Source organism: Dendrobium catenatum, unplaced genomic scaffold, assembly GCF_001605985.2.
Source record: "Dendrobium catenatum unplaced genomic scaffold, ASM160598v2 fragScaff_scaffold_525, whole genome shotgun sequence".
Taxonomy (NCBI): Eukaryota; Viridiplantae; Streptophyta; class Magnoliopsida; order Asparagales; family Orchidaceae; genus Dendrobium; species Dendrobium catenatum.
Window position 1 is genome coordinate 253,894 of NW_021318987.1, and position 17,150 is coordinate 271,043.

At 37.7% G+C, this 17,150-nt stretch overlaps 1 protein-coding gene across 2 annotated transcripts in view; it reads left to right on the top strand.

Annotated features, from left to right (window-relative positions):
- Positions 1-17,150, top strand: part of LOC110093492 (protein arginine N-methyltransferase 7) — a 120,027-nt gene that overhangs the window by 7,873 nt on the left and 95,004 nt on the right. For both annotated transcript variants that reach the window (XM_020818398.2, XM_020818399.2), the window contains exons 3-6: positions 1,260-1,385; positions 15,720-15,875; positions 15,952-16,070; positions 16,150-16,229. In XM_020818398.2, the coding sequence (XP_020674057.1) occupies positions 1,260-1,385; positions 15,720-15,875; positions 15,952-16,070; positions 16,150-16,229 (481 nt within the window). The remainder of the gene's footprint in view (positions 1-1,259; positions 1,386-15,719; positions 15,876-15,951; positions 16,071-16,149; positions 16,230-17,150) is intronic.

The window sequence follows — 17,150 nt, forward strand, 5'->3', positions numbered from 1 at the left end:
CGATCCTCCTCTCGAATTGAGGATCAATTGTATCTTGCTATTTTATTCATCTTCTAGTGAAATACAAGCTTTTCTTTGAGTTTTCTCTCAGATTTCCTTGTGGTGTTGGTGTTTTTCTGCTGTAAACAGCAGATTTATGCTGTTTTCCTGCTGTGGACAGCAGTTTTGCTGTTGAATGTTCGCCGATTTTGGTTAGGTTACTTGCGAACGCAAGTGTTTCCTATCAGAATGATCAATATATTTTAAACTTGAGGGGGAGCATGAAAATCCTAAAATCAACTCTTTAAATATAGCCTCTACATTCAATCCGCTCAATTTATAGATCCCAACAATCAAGGAAGCTACCTTGTTGCCTTCCCAACTAACGCTTGACTTCCACCAACCTATTCCACTGACCTCTTGTTGCCAACACGCCAACTATTCGTTGCAGTCATGTTCTCAGCAAGTTCCGGCTAGCTAGCTCTCTAGCTGGATTCACAGGCTTGTCCTAGCATCTCCACATGCCTGCGGTCCTCTTGCATTCAAGCATTCAGCTACTTCCTGCATTTCTGCCAAACTTTATTCCTCCAGATTTCATTTGCCAGCCCATGTATTTTCTAGCTATTTTTTCCCATCTGTTGTCCACTAGCTTATAAGGAATCGGGTAAACATTCATACCCACTTTACTGTAAATGATTATATTAATTTGCTTCTTCATTTTTTCTTTCTTTATTTGGCTAGTTATGGGCTGATTTTATTTTGTAGCTTTCTTTCTATTCTTGACTCAAAACTTAAGCTATAAAATGTGTACCCTTTCTATAGTTTGTGAAATTTAAAATATGAAGTATTTCTCTCTCTCTCTCTCTCTCTTTCTTTTAAACAGATAAGGTAATGAAAAATGCCTTTTGTTATTTTGGCATGTAAAATGAAGGGTTGAAAATGCACCAATAGATGTGTAGATTAGATTAGTTTCAAAGCATTAGGAAGTACAAAAAGGGACAAATCTCTGTGAAATGGAAATAAATTGCTTAAAAAAATTCATTTAAAATAAATTTAATACTTCATAGAACAGTCAACAAGAACATATTAGAATTAAGGACTAATAATGTAGATGCTAAATATTTAGGATAATAATAACAATGATGTTGATGAGTACCATTGATGCCATAAAGAAATGTCCACAATCATTTATTGTTTTACTAATGTTGAAATATGCTTGCAGAATGTTTTAATTTTATGTATATATTTTTTTATTCATTTCTTTCTTTCCGAGTAAGCAGGTTAGTGAGATTCTGGACTCAGAGTTACTGGGTGAAGGATTGATACCAACATTGCAACATGCGCATGATATGCTATTGACTTCCAATGCAAAAACTATTCCATATCATGCCACCACTTATGGCCAGGTTTTGTTGCTTTTCTTATGATTTGATCATCAGATCTCATATGGTAATTTTAGATGTATAAGTGCTTTTTTACACCCAAGTAATATTATATGCCAATTTAACAAATTTACTACCCAAGTACACTCGCATATGTCTACTCGATTTAATAGATAGCTGACAGTTCACAATAGGTGAACTCGCATATTGTGGACCTAGAGAATGAAGACTCACCTAGGAGTTACTAACCCCAATTTGATAAAGTGTCCGGAAAGGAATTGCCTCCCAAGGCAATGTCAAGGGTTCACATGCACCACTTGATTAAGACTAACCCTCCAGTGCGAAAAACATAATTAAAGCTACTCGTCATCACATCGGGTAGAGAGTCATCAATGAAGTCCATCATCCTAGCTATAAGGAAGAAATTCAAGACCACCTCATCGCACTTTGCTAATCATAGAGTCCACTACCCTTGCAATTTAAGCACTTGTCCCCTATATTGAAGTAATCTAGGGATTCCACCCAAAAAGTTGCCAATGCCTCCAAAGGACTGGTCAACAATAGTCCTCTCAACTTGGCCCCACCAATGAACTTGCTTTCATCCACTATCTCATGCAAGTACTCAACAAGAGCGGATTCACCCCAAGGTTGAGAAGTTGAAACACAAAAATGTAGTCATTCACGTGGCCTATTAAAACATGACACATATCTAGGGTAGACATTACTAGGGGTCATTTACTTCTACACTTTTTTTTTTTAATGTAGCATTTCCTATAGCCCTTAAATCTCTATAAATAATGGGTGTAGATGTATATTTTGAATCTCTTGGCACTTTATAAAGTGATTATTATGCTAGTGATATATGTTCGTCCAAATCTTTTTCTTTTCTTCTCATTCTCACCATAGGTTCTCGGGTCGTATCCCTCTTAACTTGCCTGCTAATATTATCACATATCACCCATGGACACAATGGGATCCAACATTTTGAAAGGTTTGGTGAGCATGAATTGATTAATGACTATAAGAAAGGCACAACCTTATGAGCAGGCCAACCTTGATCCATTCGTCAACATGAAAGACCTGAACTATACCACTCATCGTGGTCTTATGGATATGGAGGAAAGATCTATGAAGATGATTAAAAATGCCTTAGTAGGGTTATAAAGGTGTGCACCAAGGGAGAGCACCATTGAGGGATCTTTTAACTTGGCTATTTGCCGTGGGAGGCCAAAAAGCAAAGTGCTGATTTCGACACCTAATCCAGTTCCCACTTGCACTATAATAAGTGATGAAGAATATAATCTGCCACGTCAGTGTGTGAGAAGGGCCAAACTTGAACTGGCAAATGCTTTTTTCAGAGAGATAGTAAAGGCGAGATTGCCTTCAAAGTTTAAGATGCCTTATTTGGAGTCCTATAGGAGCATGCCTGACCCAGTAGACTATGTAGTGACTTTTGTATCCATGACATCATTGCTGGATGTTAGTGATGATTTTTAATGTTATCAAGAAGTTAATGCTTAGGTGATTCACTCGCTTGCCTCTAGGGGTGATCACTTCTTTTGTGGATTTCAAGGGAATAATTTTAACCCATTTTTTAAGCACCTGGAAGCCTTAAAAGAGTATCGTTGCAGGCCAGATTGCTCAGGATCACAGGATCACTTTCTTCGAGGGTGGAGGAGCTCCTTCGAGCCACTCATCCCTACCAAGGAGAAGGTATGCGCTAGGTTTCATCATGGTACTGGACTATTTACAAAGATCATGGCCATGACATGATGAAGTGCCATCACCTATGCGAACTAGTTGAAGATTTCATCAAGGTTAGGAAGGTAAAGGAGTTCTTCTGACCTTGGTCGGTGCTTAGGGAAGGCTCCAATGGAGATCAGTGGGAATGAGTCCTCCATTGGAGATTAGAGGGAATGAGACCATTCATGGTTGCTTCATTTATATAGCCGAAGTGGTGCCTGCCATTATGGGAGGAGAGCTAGATGAGTTTAAATAGAAGGGTCTGTTTTGAGTTTATGGGAGGAGAATGTATGCGCCAGTTTTCTTCCCCAACCATGCACAACACAATCTTTGGGAGGCCTCTCTTGAATACTTTAGTGGTAATGGTAGTAGTTTTGACTTACCACAAGGTAGTAAAATTCCCTATTGGTAGTAGAGAGATCATCATGAGTGGTGACCTCACACAATCCCACACATGTTACCTTAAAGCATTGGGGAAAGTGGCAACCTCCCTAAAAGAAGTCCTGCAACTTGATGTTGAATGAGGCCGAGATGGGAGACTATAGAGGTAGTGGAGGAGATTCAACTATAGAATTCAAGTCTAAAAGAACACTGAGAATAAGCATCTCTTTTAGCTCAATGCATTGAGACGAATCATTTGAGCCCTTAAGAGATGACGTCAATGTCTTTGCGTGGACAACAGTTGGGATGTCCAACAGCGATGAAGAAGTCGCCTACCATAAACTCAATGTTAGAAGGGATGCTAGGCTCTTTAAATAGAAGATTAGAAAGGCTGCAACCTTGCTAGTCTAGCCAATTGAGCAAAAAGTGAAATTTCTTGATGCCGACTCCATTAGAAAATTACAATACCCTGATTGGATTTCTAATGTAGCGATGATGCATAATAGGATTAACAAATAGAGGATGTGTGCTAACTTCACGAATTGCATCTCACCATGCCCTAAGGATCGTTACCCACTCCTCAAAATCAACTTGTTGGTCGACTTAGTTGTTACATTCTCTATTATAAGCTTCTTAGATTGTTTTTCTAGCCATCATCAAATAAAAATGCATCATGGCGATTGCGAGAATACATTCTTCATCACGAGAGAAGGCCTATACTATTGTAAGTGAAAGTTTGTTAGGGTTGTTAAGCCCTTATGAACTAGCATGAGGTTAACCAAGAGGGGGGTTGAATTGGTAGTTTTAAAAATTCTTAAACAAAAAGAAATTTTTTTTGAAACCTTTTTGAATGTTTTAAAACAAACAAGATCAACCCTTGATGCGATTAACAAAATAAATCAGAAATTTTAACCATACAATCAACCATAGAAAATTAAAGTGCGGAAATTAAGATGCAAAAAAATAATAAGAAAGAACACAAGTTTTATAGTGGTTCGGTCAACTTGACCATGTTCTACTCCTTGGAGACACTTTCTCCAAGAATTGCGCTAAACCTTCAGTGACTCTCTTTTTGCTCTCACAGTAAGGCGGAAAGCCCTTACAAAATCTTTCAACCATCCCGGTGAGGCAAAGTACATTGAATCCTTTTTCACCCTCCTGGTAAAGGCAGAGAACCTAAAATCCTTTTACTCCCTCCTGGAGTAGGCAGAGAACCTGGTTTGATGCTGGTGATCGTCTCCCTAGAGCCACCAAGAAACTAAGGACGAAGCTTGAAGAAGATGAATGAATCCTTGCTTGGAGCAACCTTTGTGACTCCCCTCACAAGCTCCCCCTCACAAGATTCTCCCTCTCTCTCCTAAACTCACCTTCTCCTTCTCTAAGCTCGCTTAGGTTAGAACTTCAACAAAGATTTGTCAAAGGACAAATACATAAGCTTAAATAAAAGAGCACCAAAAAGCCCCAATTTTCAATTCTGCGACAGATCCTCTTGTACGATTAATACAAAATAGCCATATCAGCCAGGACGATTACCTTTGCTCTATACGATTAGTACAAGTATTTGTACAAATCATCCTGTACGATCTTTCGATCGTTCGGGATGATTAATTCAAAATACCATATTGATCATCCAATACGACATTGGACGATGGGTAGCAATCTCCAAATCGTCCCGAAAATGTCTCGGGACATCCAGGACGATCCTCTTGAACGATTAGAGTAAAGTTATATGGTTTTCCGACTAAATTGTCCAGTACGTTCCAGATGGATCATCCTGTAAGATTTGATTGAACAATCTAACCATAATTACTTTCCTAATCACCAGATCAATTTAGGTATGATTGTAAAAAATCGTCCAGGACGATGCACATCGTCCTGTACGATTAGAACAAAATTTGAAAATTAAAACATTACCTAATTTGTGATTGGTGGCTGTTTTTATCTTTTAAGCTGATCGTCCTAGACGATATAGATCATCTAATATGATTAGTTTAATCACATGTAATTAACCGGATGCCCTAATTTTAGTTTCTATTTTTAAACAAATCATCCAAAATGATCTATTATCGTCCTGTACAATATAGTCAAAAACTGAAAAATTCTCTAACTCACCAAATTTCTCCCCTTAAGTGTGTGCGTGCAAAGTTACTTAGCTTGGGGTCCACCATACTCAAGATTTGACTCAAGAAAAGGTAAAAAGAACATTAAAGTGAAAATACAGACGGACTCAATCGTAGTCTTATCCTATCTTGATCTGATTTTCATTGCAAGTGAACTTGTGGACCTGAAATGTTAGTCAGTGAGGGAAACAAAACAAATATACAAGAAAAACAGTACTAAAGAAATAATAATTTTGTTATCATAAAAAAAACAGACCTTGGGCCCAGATTTGCAACAGTAAGGTGATGCCATTTGAATTGAAGAACACAGGGGCTGCTTATCAAAGAAATATGGATTGCATCTTCAAATAGCAGAAAGGGTGGAATGATGAGTGGATTACCTATTGGTGAAAGAAAGTCGTCCGGGAAACACACATAGGATTTGAAGGAGACATTCACCTTGTTAAAAAAGTATAATATGCGATTCAATCCACTAAAGTATAGCTTTGGTGCAGGCTAAAGCAAGTTCCTAGGCTTCTTTTTCACCCCTAAAGACATCAAGGTTAACCTTGATAAGGTGAAAGCAATAGTGAAGATGCCATTGCTTACGACTACCAATGAAGTGCAGTGTGTCATTGGGCGAGTCTCAGGGCTGAACTGATTCATTTTTGGGCTAAATGAAAGATGAATGACCTTTTTTGAATTGCTGAGGAATGCTAAGAAGTTTGTTTTGTAGTGAATGCAGGGTTTCATTTCAATAACATAATCTCATTCTCTCATTATCGCTTCTACTTCAAAGTACAAGATCAGATGACGACTTATTACTATACTTAGGATTGGGAGAGGATGCAAATAGCTTTTTACTCATCAAGAAGAAAGGAAGGAGACAATGATCAGCCAATTATCTTATCAAGACTATAAGAAGAGCAGAACCAAGATATCTCACTATGTAGAATGCACATGGGCCCTTTTAGTCTCAGCTCATCGACATAGACCTTACTTTCAAGCACGCTCGATCCTTGTTGTCCCTGACCACTTGCTCAAAGATGTTCTCGCCAAGCCATATCACTTTGGTAGATTGTTAAATGTACCGAACATAAACAGGAAGCCTCAGAGATGTAGCAACAGCCTTGGACCTTATATGTGGGTGTAGCCTTTGGTTAGCAAGGTCTAAGGGTGGGTATGTTTTTAAGAGCCCCAACTGGAATAATAATCACTAGGTCGTCAACATTAAATTCATAATGACATAATCAAACAAACTACAAGGCCTTACTTGCAGACTTATGACTCATTGCAGGAATAGGGGCGACTTAGCTAGTATTATATTCAAATTCCCAATTGATGGTAAACCAATTAAATAACAAGTGAAGTACAAGATGAAATATTGTTAAGTACCTCTTTAAGGTGAAGGCATAAATTAATAAACTCGCCTACTTCAAAATAACTCAGATACACGAGGAAAAAACTAGCTTGTTGGATTGCTTTCTAAACAAGGCAATCCAGATGGGCAATTAGTTTTAAAAATAATCAGGCCGACTATTAAAGAAGAAGTCTGATAGACCAGTCCAGATTTATAGGAGGTAGAACTGGGGAAGTTCTGCCCCCATCTCTGCCGCCCCTTGATAATGGGGTTTACAAGCTTAATTATGGGAATTAAGGAGAGATTTAGGAGGGAAAATTCAAATAGAAGGGGTTGGTTTGTGATTTACCTAATTGTTGTATGCTTAAGTATGTTTTGGTGGCTAGGGTTAGGTTTTCATCTTGGTTTTTTCTGAAATTTTCTTGTTCTTCATTCTTGTTTGGGCTCTAAATATGTCCAGAGATTTGGGAGAGCTGGTTCTTCCTCTCCAATAGATGATTATCTTGTTTGTCTTCTTTCGTATTTCATCAATATAAAGGGTATTTAGATGTTTTGGTCACAAGATTCTTCTCTATCTCCAGTTCTATATTGTTGAAATTTCAATTTCAGCTATCAATTTCTAGATTTGTTTCCTAACAAATTGGTATCAGAGCATTGATTCGGGGTGCCTATGGCCGAGAGAGAGATGGAAGTATTGGAATGAGAGATCGAACAATTAAATTCAAAATTTGTGGAGAATATTTTTGAATTTGAAAATCGGTTTTTCAGCCATCTATGAAATTATGAATGAGAAGTTTGCTGTCGTGGAGGAAATGTTGAAGAATTTACTTGAGGCTTAACTGAAGACGACGACCTTGGAGGCAAATGGATCTGTCGGTGGCCAAGGAAATGGTGAAAATCCTATTCCACTAAGGAGAGGGGAAAACTTTGTAGTGGAGATTTTGTAGGGGGATGATGGGATGCCTCCCGTAGAGCCTATTTCTAGGGAGGAGATGAGTAGTAGCTATGAAAGGATGGGTGCTGCTTTTGCAATACGAGGGGCTGATTTTGAGCGTAGGGGTGAGGATTGGTACAGAACGAGAGGTGATTTTGACGAAGTGTTTGGGTACGAGCTTAAAAGGGAGGATCATGACACTTGGGGAACACCACCCCTTTCGTGGAATGGGAGGCTATGGAGGATTCTGGTTTAATGTAGATGATCCGAGGGTGAGGAAGCTGAAGATGCTCATCTTTGAGGGAAATGATGCACATTGGTGGATCTACAAGGTGGAGAGATTATGGACAAATTTAATTTAACATCCAAAATATAATATCACATAAGATTTGCTTTAAATTTTTATTTTTAGTTTCTTTAGTCAAATTTGCATAAATTGACATTATACCGTCCCTAAGGATAGACTAATATTTCACTATCAATTTGAGAAGAAACTTTTCATTCATGATTGAATACTTCATAGTGAATATTCAATTAGTCTCGAAGTAAAAAAGAAATATTCGCCTATCGTTTCAATTTTAAATTAATCTAATGTTTAAAGTTTAGGTCTGCATTCCACAAATCTTTCCCTTTTCTTAGAAAGAAACTAAGGTAATGTTTATTTTATTATGCATTGTAGACTCTAAAGGGTCAAGCCCTTATAGTTAATTATATCTCCTAAGAGAATACTCTTAATTAAAGTGATGACTGAAGATTTTCAAAGATATGGATCTAAAGAAATATTTGGGCTAACAAAATTTAAGTTATAAGCTTTAGATTATAAATTCTCTAGTTGTCCTCTGAATTTAAATTTTAGATTTCAAATTTTAAAAGAATTGAATATAAATGTGCAAAGACTGAAGTTGTGTTTACAATCTGGACTTATATTTGCTTGGAGGGAGTTACCAACTAATAATCCTAATACACAATCAATTGCCTTATATATAATATATGAGAAGTTAATCTCTATCCTAAGAGATCAAATAATGAATCAGACTCTAAAATTTATGACTCAAGATGAATAATTTTAACTTTAAGTTTAAATGACACTAGCGAGAAGTTTCGCTAAGAACATTAAATTTTATCTTAATTAATTACCTAATTAAATTTTTTAACCACCAAAGGAAAAAGTGTAGAATCTTTCGAACGCAATGGGAACCCCACTACCTTGCCCACGATGGGCATAAACATTTGACTTAACATTCATTACATAAATTAAAATGCGTGCATGTATGCATGATTGGGTAGAAGGGTTGGTTATATAGTACTCAGTATGTGAGGAGGATGTCATGAAAACTGCTTTCAGGACATATGATGGACATTATGAGTTTTTAGTGATGTCGTTCAAACTCACAAACGCTTCTGCCACTTTTCAGTTGCTCATGAACAGGGTGCTCAAACCATATCTTCGAATGTTCGTACTGATTTTCTTTGATGACAAACTAGTGTATAGTAGGTCAATAGGGGCGCAATTGGAGCATGTGAGGGTGGCCTTGGAAGTATTACAAGAGCATCAGCTTCGGGCCAATCTAAAGAATTATTGCTTTGCACAGGTTAGTGTGGAGTACTTGGGGCATGTGGTCTCTTAGGAAGGGGTGGCTACATATCAGGCCAAGATTGAGGCAATGTAAAAATGGCCTCTACCTCAAAATTTTTGAGAGCTGAGGGGCTTCCTAGGTTTGACTGGGTACTATAGGAGATTTATGAGAGGATACAACATAGCTTGGTCGTTAACATAGCAAGTAAAGAATGATAGCTTCTTGTGGGGAGAGGAAGCTACATAGGTCTTTGAGAGATTGAAGAAAACTATGACCACAATATCGATTTTTGCCTTAACCAATTTCAATTAGGTTTTTCTGGTGGAGATTGATGCATCAGGATATGGGTTGGGGGTCCTGGTTGTGCAGAATCACAAACCCATAGTCTACTTACCCAGGTGTTGACAATCAGACCAAGATTGAAGTCAGTCTATGAGAGGGAATTGATGGCCATTCTGTCAGCCATTCAAAATTGGCGTCCATGCTTATTGGGTTGACATTTCATTGTTAGGAGTTAGGACGGATCTGAGGAGCTTAAAGTTCATTTTTGAAAAGAGGATGATGATGGAGGAACATAAGAGATGGTTGTCAAAGATATTAGGCTGTGATTTTGAGATTCATTATAGGCCATGATCGGAGAACAAGGCGGCAGATGCCTTGTCTAATTGTATGGGGGAGCTTCAGGAATTGGCTATGTCTATACTACTATTGTTGGATTGTGGAACTATCAAAGAGGAGAGTATGTAGTATGAGGAGTTGAGAAAAATTAGATTAGATCTTCTGAAGGAAGAGAAAAGTCACTTGGGCTACTCTCTAAGGGGGAGAGGCTGTTGTACAAAAGGAGATTTGTGATGCCTCAGACCTCAGTTCATATCCCACAGCTGCTGAAAGAGTTCCACAGGAGCGTGGTTGGGGGTCACTTGGGTGTGCGGAAGACATATAGGAGGCCGACAACAGAGCTTTATTGGAAGGAAATGCACAAGGATGTGAAAGATATGGTGGCTCGATGTGAGGTGTGCCAGTGACAAGTATATGGCCATGGCTCTTGGGGGATTACTTCAACCCCTAGCTCTACCGGATAGAGTGTGGGAGGAGGTCACCATAGACTTTATTGAGGGGTTACTTTGCTCTAAAGGGTTTACAATGATTCTGGTGGTAGTTGACAGATTGAGCATATACGCTCACTTTATCCCCATACGACATCCTTACACGACAGTGACAGTAGCGACCGCATTCATCAGGGAGGTGGTCAGGCTACATGGGATATCATAATCTATAGTATCCGACAGAGATAATGTATTCCTCAGTCATTTTTGGAGGGAATTGCTCAGGCTACATGGGACAGTGTTGAAGAGGAGCTCCGCTTACCACCCCCAGACAGACGAGCATATAGAAGTGGTGAATAGGAGCTTGAAGACATACTTGTAGTGTTTTTCTTCAGAAACACCTAGGGTATGAGCTAAGTGGCTGGCTTGGGCTGAATACTGGTACAACACTTTGTGTCAGTCAACCTTCTAAATGACTCCTTTCAAGGTGCTGTATAAGAACCCTCCCTACTTTGTACATTTTGGGAAAAGTAGCACACTAGTATATTTAGTAGAGCAGTACTTGGAGGAAAGTGATAGGGTGTTGGAGGAGTTAAAAAAGACACTTGCCGAGGGCTCATCAAATTATGAAGAAACAGGTGGATGAACATATGATAGACATCCAATTTATATTAGGGAATAAACTATTATTAAAGTTGAGACCCTACAGATAGAGGATAATAGCCAACAAAAGGAATGAGAAGTTATCCTCGAGATACTTTAGCCCTTATGAGGTATTGGAGAGAATTGGAGTAGTGACTTATCGTTTAAGGTACCCCCGATTGCTTACGTACCAGTGTTCCATGTATCTCAGTTGAGGAGAACTATGGGGGATCATGCAGCTAGTTCAGAATTATCAGGAACGTTGACACAGAATATGGAGTTTGTTTTGGATTCACTGGAGCTTAAAGGTGTACGTCAAGGAGAGGGAGAGGCCAAGGAAATGCAAATTTAGTGGAATAACTTACCTCCCTATGATGCCACATGAGAGCCATATGGTTGGGTGAAGCATTAGTTTCCCCTCCTACCACCTTAAGGATAAGGTGGCTCTTTGGGAGGGGAATATTAATAGACCGGTTCCTGGACTTGTCCAGCCGGTCTAACCATGACCGGTCCAGATTTACAGGTGGCGGAATAGGGGAAATTCCGCCCCCATCTCTCCCGCCCCTTGATAGTGGGGTCCACAAGCTTAATTAGGGGGAATTAAGGGGGGATTTACGGAAAATTCAAATAGAAGGGATTGTTTTGGGATTTACCTAATTATTGTATGCTTAAGTAAGTTTTGGTGGATGGCCTTGTCCCAATAGTATGATTGAAGAGGAAGATAGAAGAAATTTATTCAGAAATCTTGCTATGGAAGAACTGGAAAATGTGGTATTTCATACAAATGACAGCATTGCACCTGTAAATGATGGAATCACCTATTCCTTCATGAAGCATTATTGGAAAACAATCAAGTATGATTGTTGGAATGCAATTAATCAGTTCTTTAAAGAGGGAGAAATGAATATTGAATGGAAAGAGACTCTTTTGGTTCTCATTCCAAAAGTAGTGGTTCCTTCCTTACCAAGCCAATATAGACCTATCAGTTTATGTAGGTCTATTTATAAGGTGGTACCTAGAATTTTATTGAATAGAATGAAGATCATGATTCAAAAAGTGGTGACGGTGGAGCAAGCTGCTTTTATCAACGGAAGAGCTATGGCGGATCATATTCTATTGGCTCAGGAGATTTTTCAGAAATTCAAAACTTCAAAAACTTAAAAAGGTTTGGTTTCTTTTAAAGTTGAATTGGAACAAGCTTATGATAGCATGAGTTGGAATACTCTTAAAGGTGTTTTAAAATACTTTGGTTTTCCGGAGATCTTCTCTAGATGGATCATGGAATGTGTTGAATTTCCTAAATTCTCTTTGCTTATTAATGGTAGTATGTCTAGCTGGATTCATGCGGAGAGTGGATTTAGACAAGGGTGTCCACTATCACCCTATCTATTCATTTTATGTGCTTAGCTATTCACTAACCGGTTCAATCTTAATAAGACAGCTACAGGTATCCAGATTGGAAGGAATTTGCCAAAGATATCACACCTTTTATATGCAGATGACATCATTATCTTCTCTCATGCTAGTCTTAAAGAAGTTAGAGAAATCAAAGAATCAATTTCAAATTTTTGTTGCTGGACAAGGCAGAAAGTTAATGCTGAAAAATCTGTAATGTTATTTGGTAAACATGTTAAAAGGAGGAAGAAAGCTGTTGAAAGAGTCATGGGCTTCAAAGTGGAATTGGCATTAAGAAGATTAAAAGCATCAGATTTTTATTTCATTGTGGAGAAAGCTATGAAGCTTACGGCAGTGTGGGGTAGCAAACTTCTTTCTTTGGCAGGTAAAATGTTGTTGATCAAAACAACGTTGCTCTCTATCTCAAATTTCTATTGCACTTATTCATTAGTTCCTAAAAGTATTCTAAAAGAAGTTGAAAGACTTTGCCGTCAATTTATTTGGAACAAACAAGACGGGGAGTTGGGTTTGCATTATGTCAGCTAGAACAAATTGTGCAAACCAATGGATCAAGGAGGAAGAGGTATTCGATCTTGTGTGGATAGTGTGAATGCTTTAAGAGCTAAGTTAGCTTGGAGATTTATTCAGGATAATGAGTCTTTGCTGTTTCAAATGTTAAACCAGAAATATGGAAAATGGCAGGATGACTCTGAGAATGCAGCTGTAACTTCTTCTACTGGAAAAATTTTATCCAGTGGTAAAACTATAGGAAACCAGAACTCAGATCATAAAGTTCTCACAAAATGAGGGCGAAATCTCTGGGTAGTGTCTTATCTACAAACCCATCTGCCTTCCAAAATTTACCTCGGAACTTAGTTCGTTAAAACTCCCTCGCCGAATAAGAAAAGCGAGCAGAGGCCGAGGCCGAATTTTCGGAGCCCACACCAGTGGTAAAAAGGCTTTAAAATCTGTTGTAAAGTGGGAAGTTACAAATGGTTGTTCTATCAATATCATGGATGACATTTGGATTATGGATAGAAAACTTAGCTCATGGCCTACATTTGTTTCAGTTCAAAATGTAGAGGAGGATACGGTGGATTGCTTAATTGCAAATGGTAAATGGAATGATATGAAACTTAAACATTGTTTTGGGAAGGAGCTTTGTAAAATAATTATGAAGATTGAAATTCACATGGATCGTGATAATGACAAACTTGAGCTAATCCATCAGCATTTGGGTTATTCAATATCCACACTGATTTATAGAAATTCAGAGATGCAGGAACATAATTGTATGTTTTGGAATTGTTTTAAAAAAGCAAAATTGTGCTTAAGGGTTGAAGTCTTTTGGTGGAGGCTGTTCAACAATGCTTTACCTACTTATGAATTCTTGTATCAGAGAAGAATTCAAGAGAATTTCTGCTGTCCAAGGGGGTTGTGAACATATCGAAGATGTTGATCACATAACGGTATCCTGTAAAAAACTCAAGGATGTTATTCAAAGCTTAAATAAATGTGGATTTCAATTCACATACTTTTATTCATTTCAACCTTTTTGGAGGTGGATGGAAGAATACCAAAGCAAACAAGGATTCATGGTGAATGTTTATTGCAATGCAGTATATTTAACTTGGAATTCTAGAAACAAATTCATTCATGGGGAAGCAAAAGATAGTTTGGTGCTCTTAGCTTCTAATGCTGTAAGTATGGCCTCCATTGCTTTTATGGCTGATGGAAAAATGGGACACTGGGGTATGAATCGATCGTCTAGACTGTCAAATACTTGGTACCCTCCTCCTCCCAATTGGGTAAAAATTTATATTGATGCTTCATTATTAAAAAATGACCAAGCTGGAATTGGTGGTGATGTCCGTGATAGTAAAGGTAGATTGGTTTTGGCTTATGATCATTCTTGTATGCATTGGGACATTGCTTCTCTTGAGCTTTTTTCGGTCCAATTCATAAGGAAAATCAAGAAGGATTGGTTGCAAGAATATCAAGGAATTATTATAGAAGGAGATAACTACAATGTTATCAAATTTTTGCAAGGCTTGGAAGGTAAGTGGAAAGTTGATCTGTTACTGTTAAAAGATCATAAGTTTATTTTTTTTAATTGGGTAAATAGAGAATGTAATAAGTTAGCTAATCTTTGTGGTAGTTATGCCATTTGCGATAATTTTTGTTGGGAGGATTTAACCTCTAGTAAGATTCCTTCCTTGTTCTCCAAATTTTTAAAGGAGGAATCTATAGTTTCTAGTACTTTGTAATTGTTTGCTTTGGTTAATAATAATAACCCTTGTGCTTCTTAAAAAAAAAAAAAAGTTAAGTTTTGGTGGCTAGGGTTAGGTTTTCATCTTGGTTTTTGTTGAAATTTTCTAGTTCTTGGTTCTTGTTTGGGCTCTAGTAGCGTTTAGAGATTTGAGAGAGACGGATCTTCATCTCTAACAGTAGATCCATTATATCTTGTTTGTCTTCTTACATATTTCATCAATCTAAAGGCTATTTAGATATTTTGGCCACAAGATTCTTCTCTATCTCCGGTTCTATATTGCAGAAGTTTTAATTTCAGCCATCAATTTCGGAACTTTTTTCCTAACAAAGTCATGAAGGTGGGTAGCAATCATCTGACGAGTTGGATTAATATTATTTTGGAATACTTGAATAAAGGAAAAATAAGCGCCGATACCACATATCCATAGAATTTCAAAATAAATGTGGCATGATACTTAATAATAATTAGTGGGGAGTTATTTCTGAAAGGGTATTTGCATTGCTATAATAAAAAATTACAAAAAGGACAACTAAGTGTGCAAAATTCGATCCCTTTCTCCTTTAGAAGAGAAAAAAATGTAGAAGGTGAAGAGTTGAATGTATCTTTTTTTCACAAAAAATTACGATCCATAGCAAAATGGGTACAAAAGTCAGCAATGTTGTTGCATTTCCTATAAGTATGTGAGAGTACATCTTGGTGGAACTACTGAAGAAAAGTAAGATTAGGAGCATCCCGAGGTGACTTCTTCTGAGGTTTTTTGGTAAAGTCAGCAATGTTGTTGCATTTCCCCCTGGAAACCTCATTTTATAACATTTTGCATATCCTAAGTTAGAAGTTGCATTAATTTAATTGTCACTGGTTTTTCAAAGAACTTCTACTCAGGTAGCTTCTATGTTTGTGATGTCTCAGCTAGTTGAAAGTACATTCTTGTGGAAGCTAAATGACTTGCATGGCAATGATGTTAGCGCATCAGATGGAATCTGTCTTTCTCCTGCTGGTTTAGTTCATGTAAAATCGCAGCAGTATGCTATACATTTTAATTCATTATGCAATGAGATGCGTCTGGTATGAGTATGCTTGATCTCCAACATTACAGAAAAAAAAAGAGAAGATGATTATTTTCTAATTTAGAACTATTCAGCTGTCAGAACCTTTCAAAATTTTTGAATTTGACTTTTGGAAACGGCCCGATAGTCATGGAGAAACTGAGATATGGATAAATCCAACTGATGATGGGAAAGTTCATGCTGTAGTGACGTGGTACTTTTACTCATGCTTGCTCTGTAGTAAATATGCCAATCAGTTTGAATTTGATTATTTGGCCGGTTCTTTTCTGCAGGTGGGTGCTTCAACTTGACCGTGAAGGATCAGTGTTATACTCAACAGCACCTAGTTGGATAGGCTCTTCTAAAAATGAAGGTAGACCACCATATGGTTCAAATGATTTGAATATTACTAGTTATCTCTAGAAACCAAACTTTCCTATTTATTAGGAACCTAAGCATTTTACTTTTCCGTTTCTTGTAAATTTTAACCTGAAATGTCATTTGAACACCAATCAGATTTGATTAGCACTGATGATTTTTCTTCTCCTGATTTTAGAAATTAACCATTTGAATTGTAATGGTTGTCATTCCAATGCAAAATACTGATAACTATTGTGTGTTGATTGCTCAAGTTGTTGATAAAATCTCAACATATTAAAGTTGTCAGAAATATGTGAATTATATTTTAAGATACACAAAATTTGTGCTTGATTGTATTGAAAACACATACTTTTTCACCTAGCGTTGTAGTAATATCTTGATGGGTGGGTGTGCCTTTCCATGCTGATGTAGGCAAAGGGGGGTCAACTCATGTCAAAAATAATTAGATTTTTGGCTTCCCTTGAGTCTACTAGCTCAATCAAAATTGAGCTGAAATTTTAGCTCATTTATGAGCTGATATTTAGTTCACTTATTGAACTAAGGGTTAGCTCATTATTAGCTATGATTTTAGTTCATAGTTATCTTTTTATTAAATGTATTTTTATGTTTTAATGTTTTAAGTTTTAATGTCTTAAAGTTGTCTCTTGGGTTTTCAAAAAGGGCTTTTGGAATCCCAAGAAAGGTGTTTAGTATTCCCATGCATGACTCCTTGGTTTCCTCCATGGTTTCATTGCATTTGCCCCCTTGGATTCCGGCCTGCCGCTGGTTTTCCTGTGCCTGGGCTCTTTCCCGAGGCCGTGGCCCCTTGGTTCCGTGCGGCCACCTTGTTTCCCGCGGTGGCTGCTTCGGTTCCTGGTTTGGGTTGATTTCCGTGAGCATGGGGAAGGATTTCTATGCTTATGGTGCTTAGTTT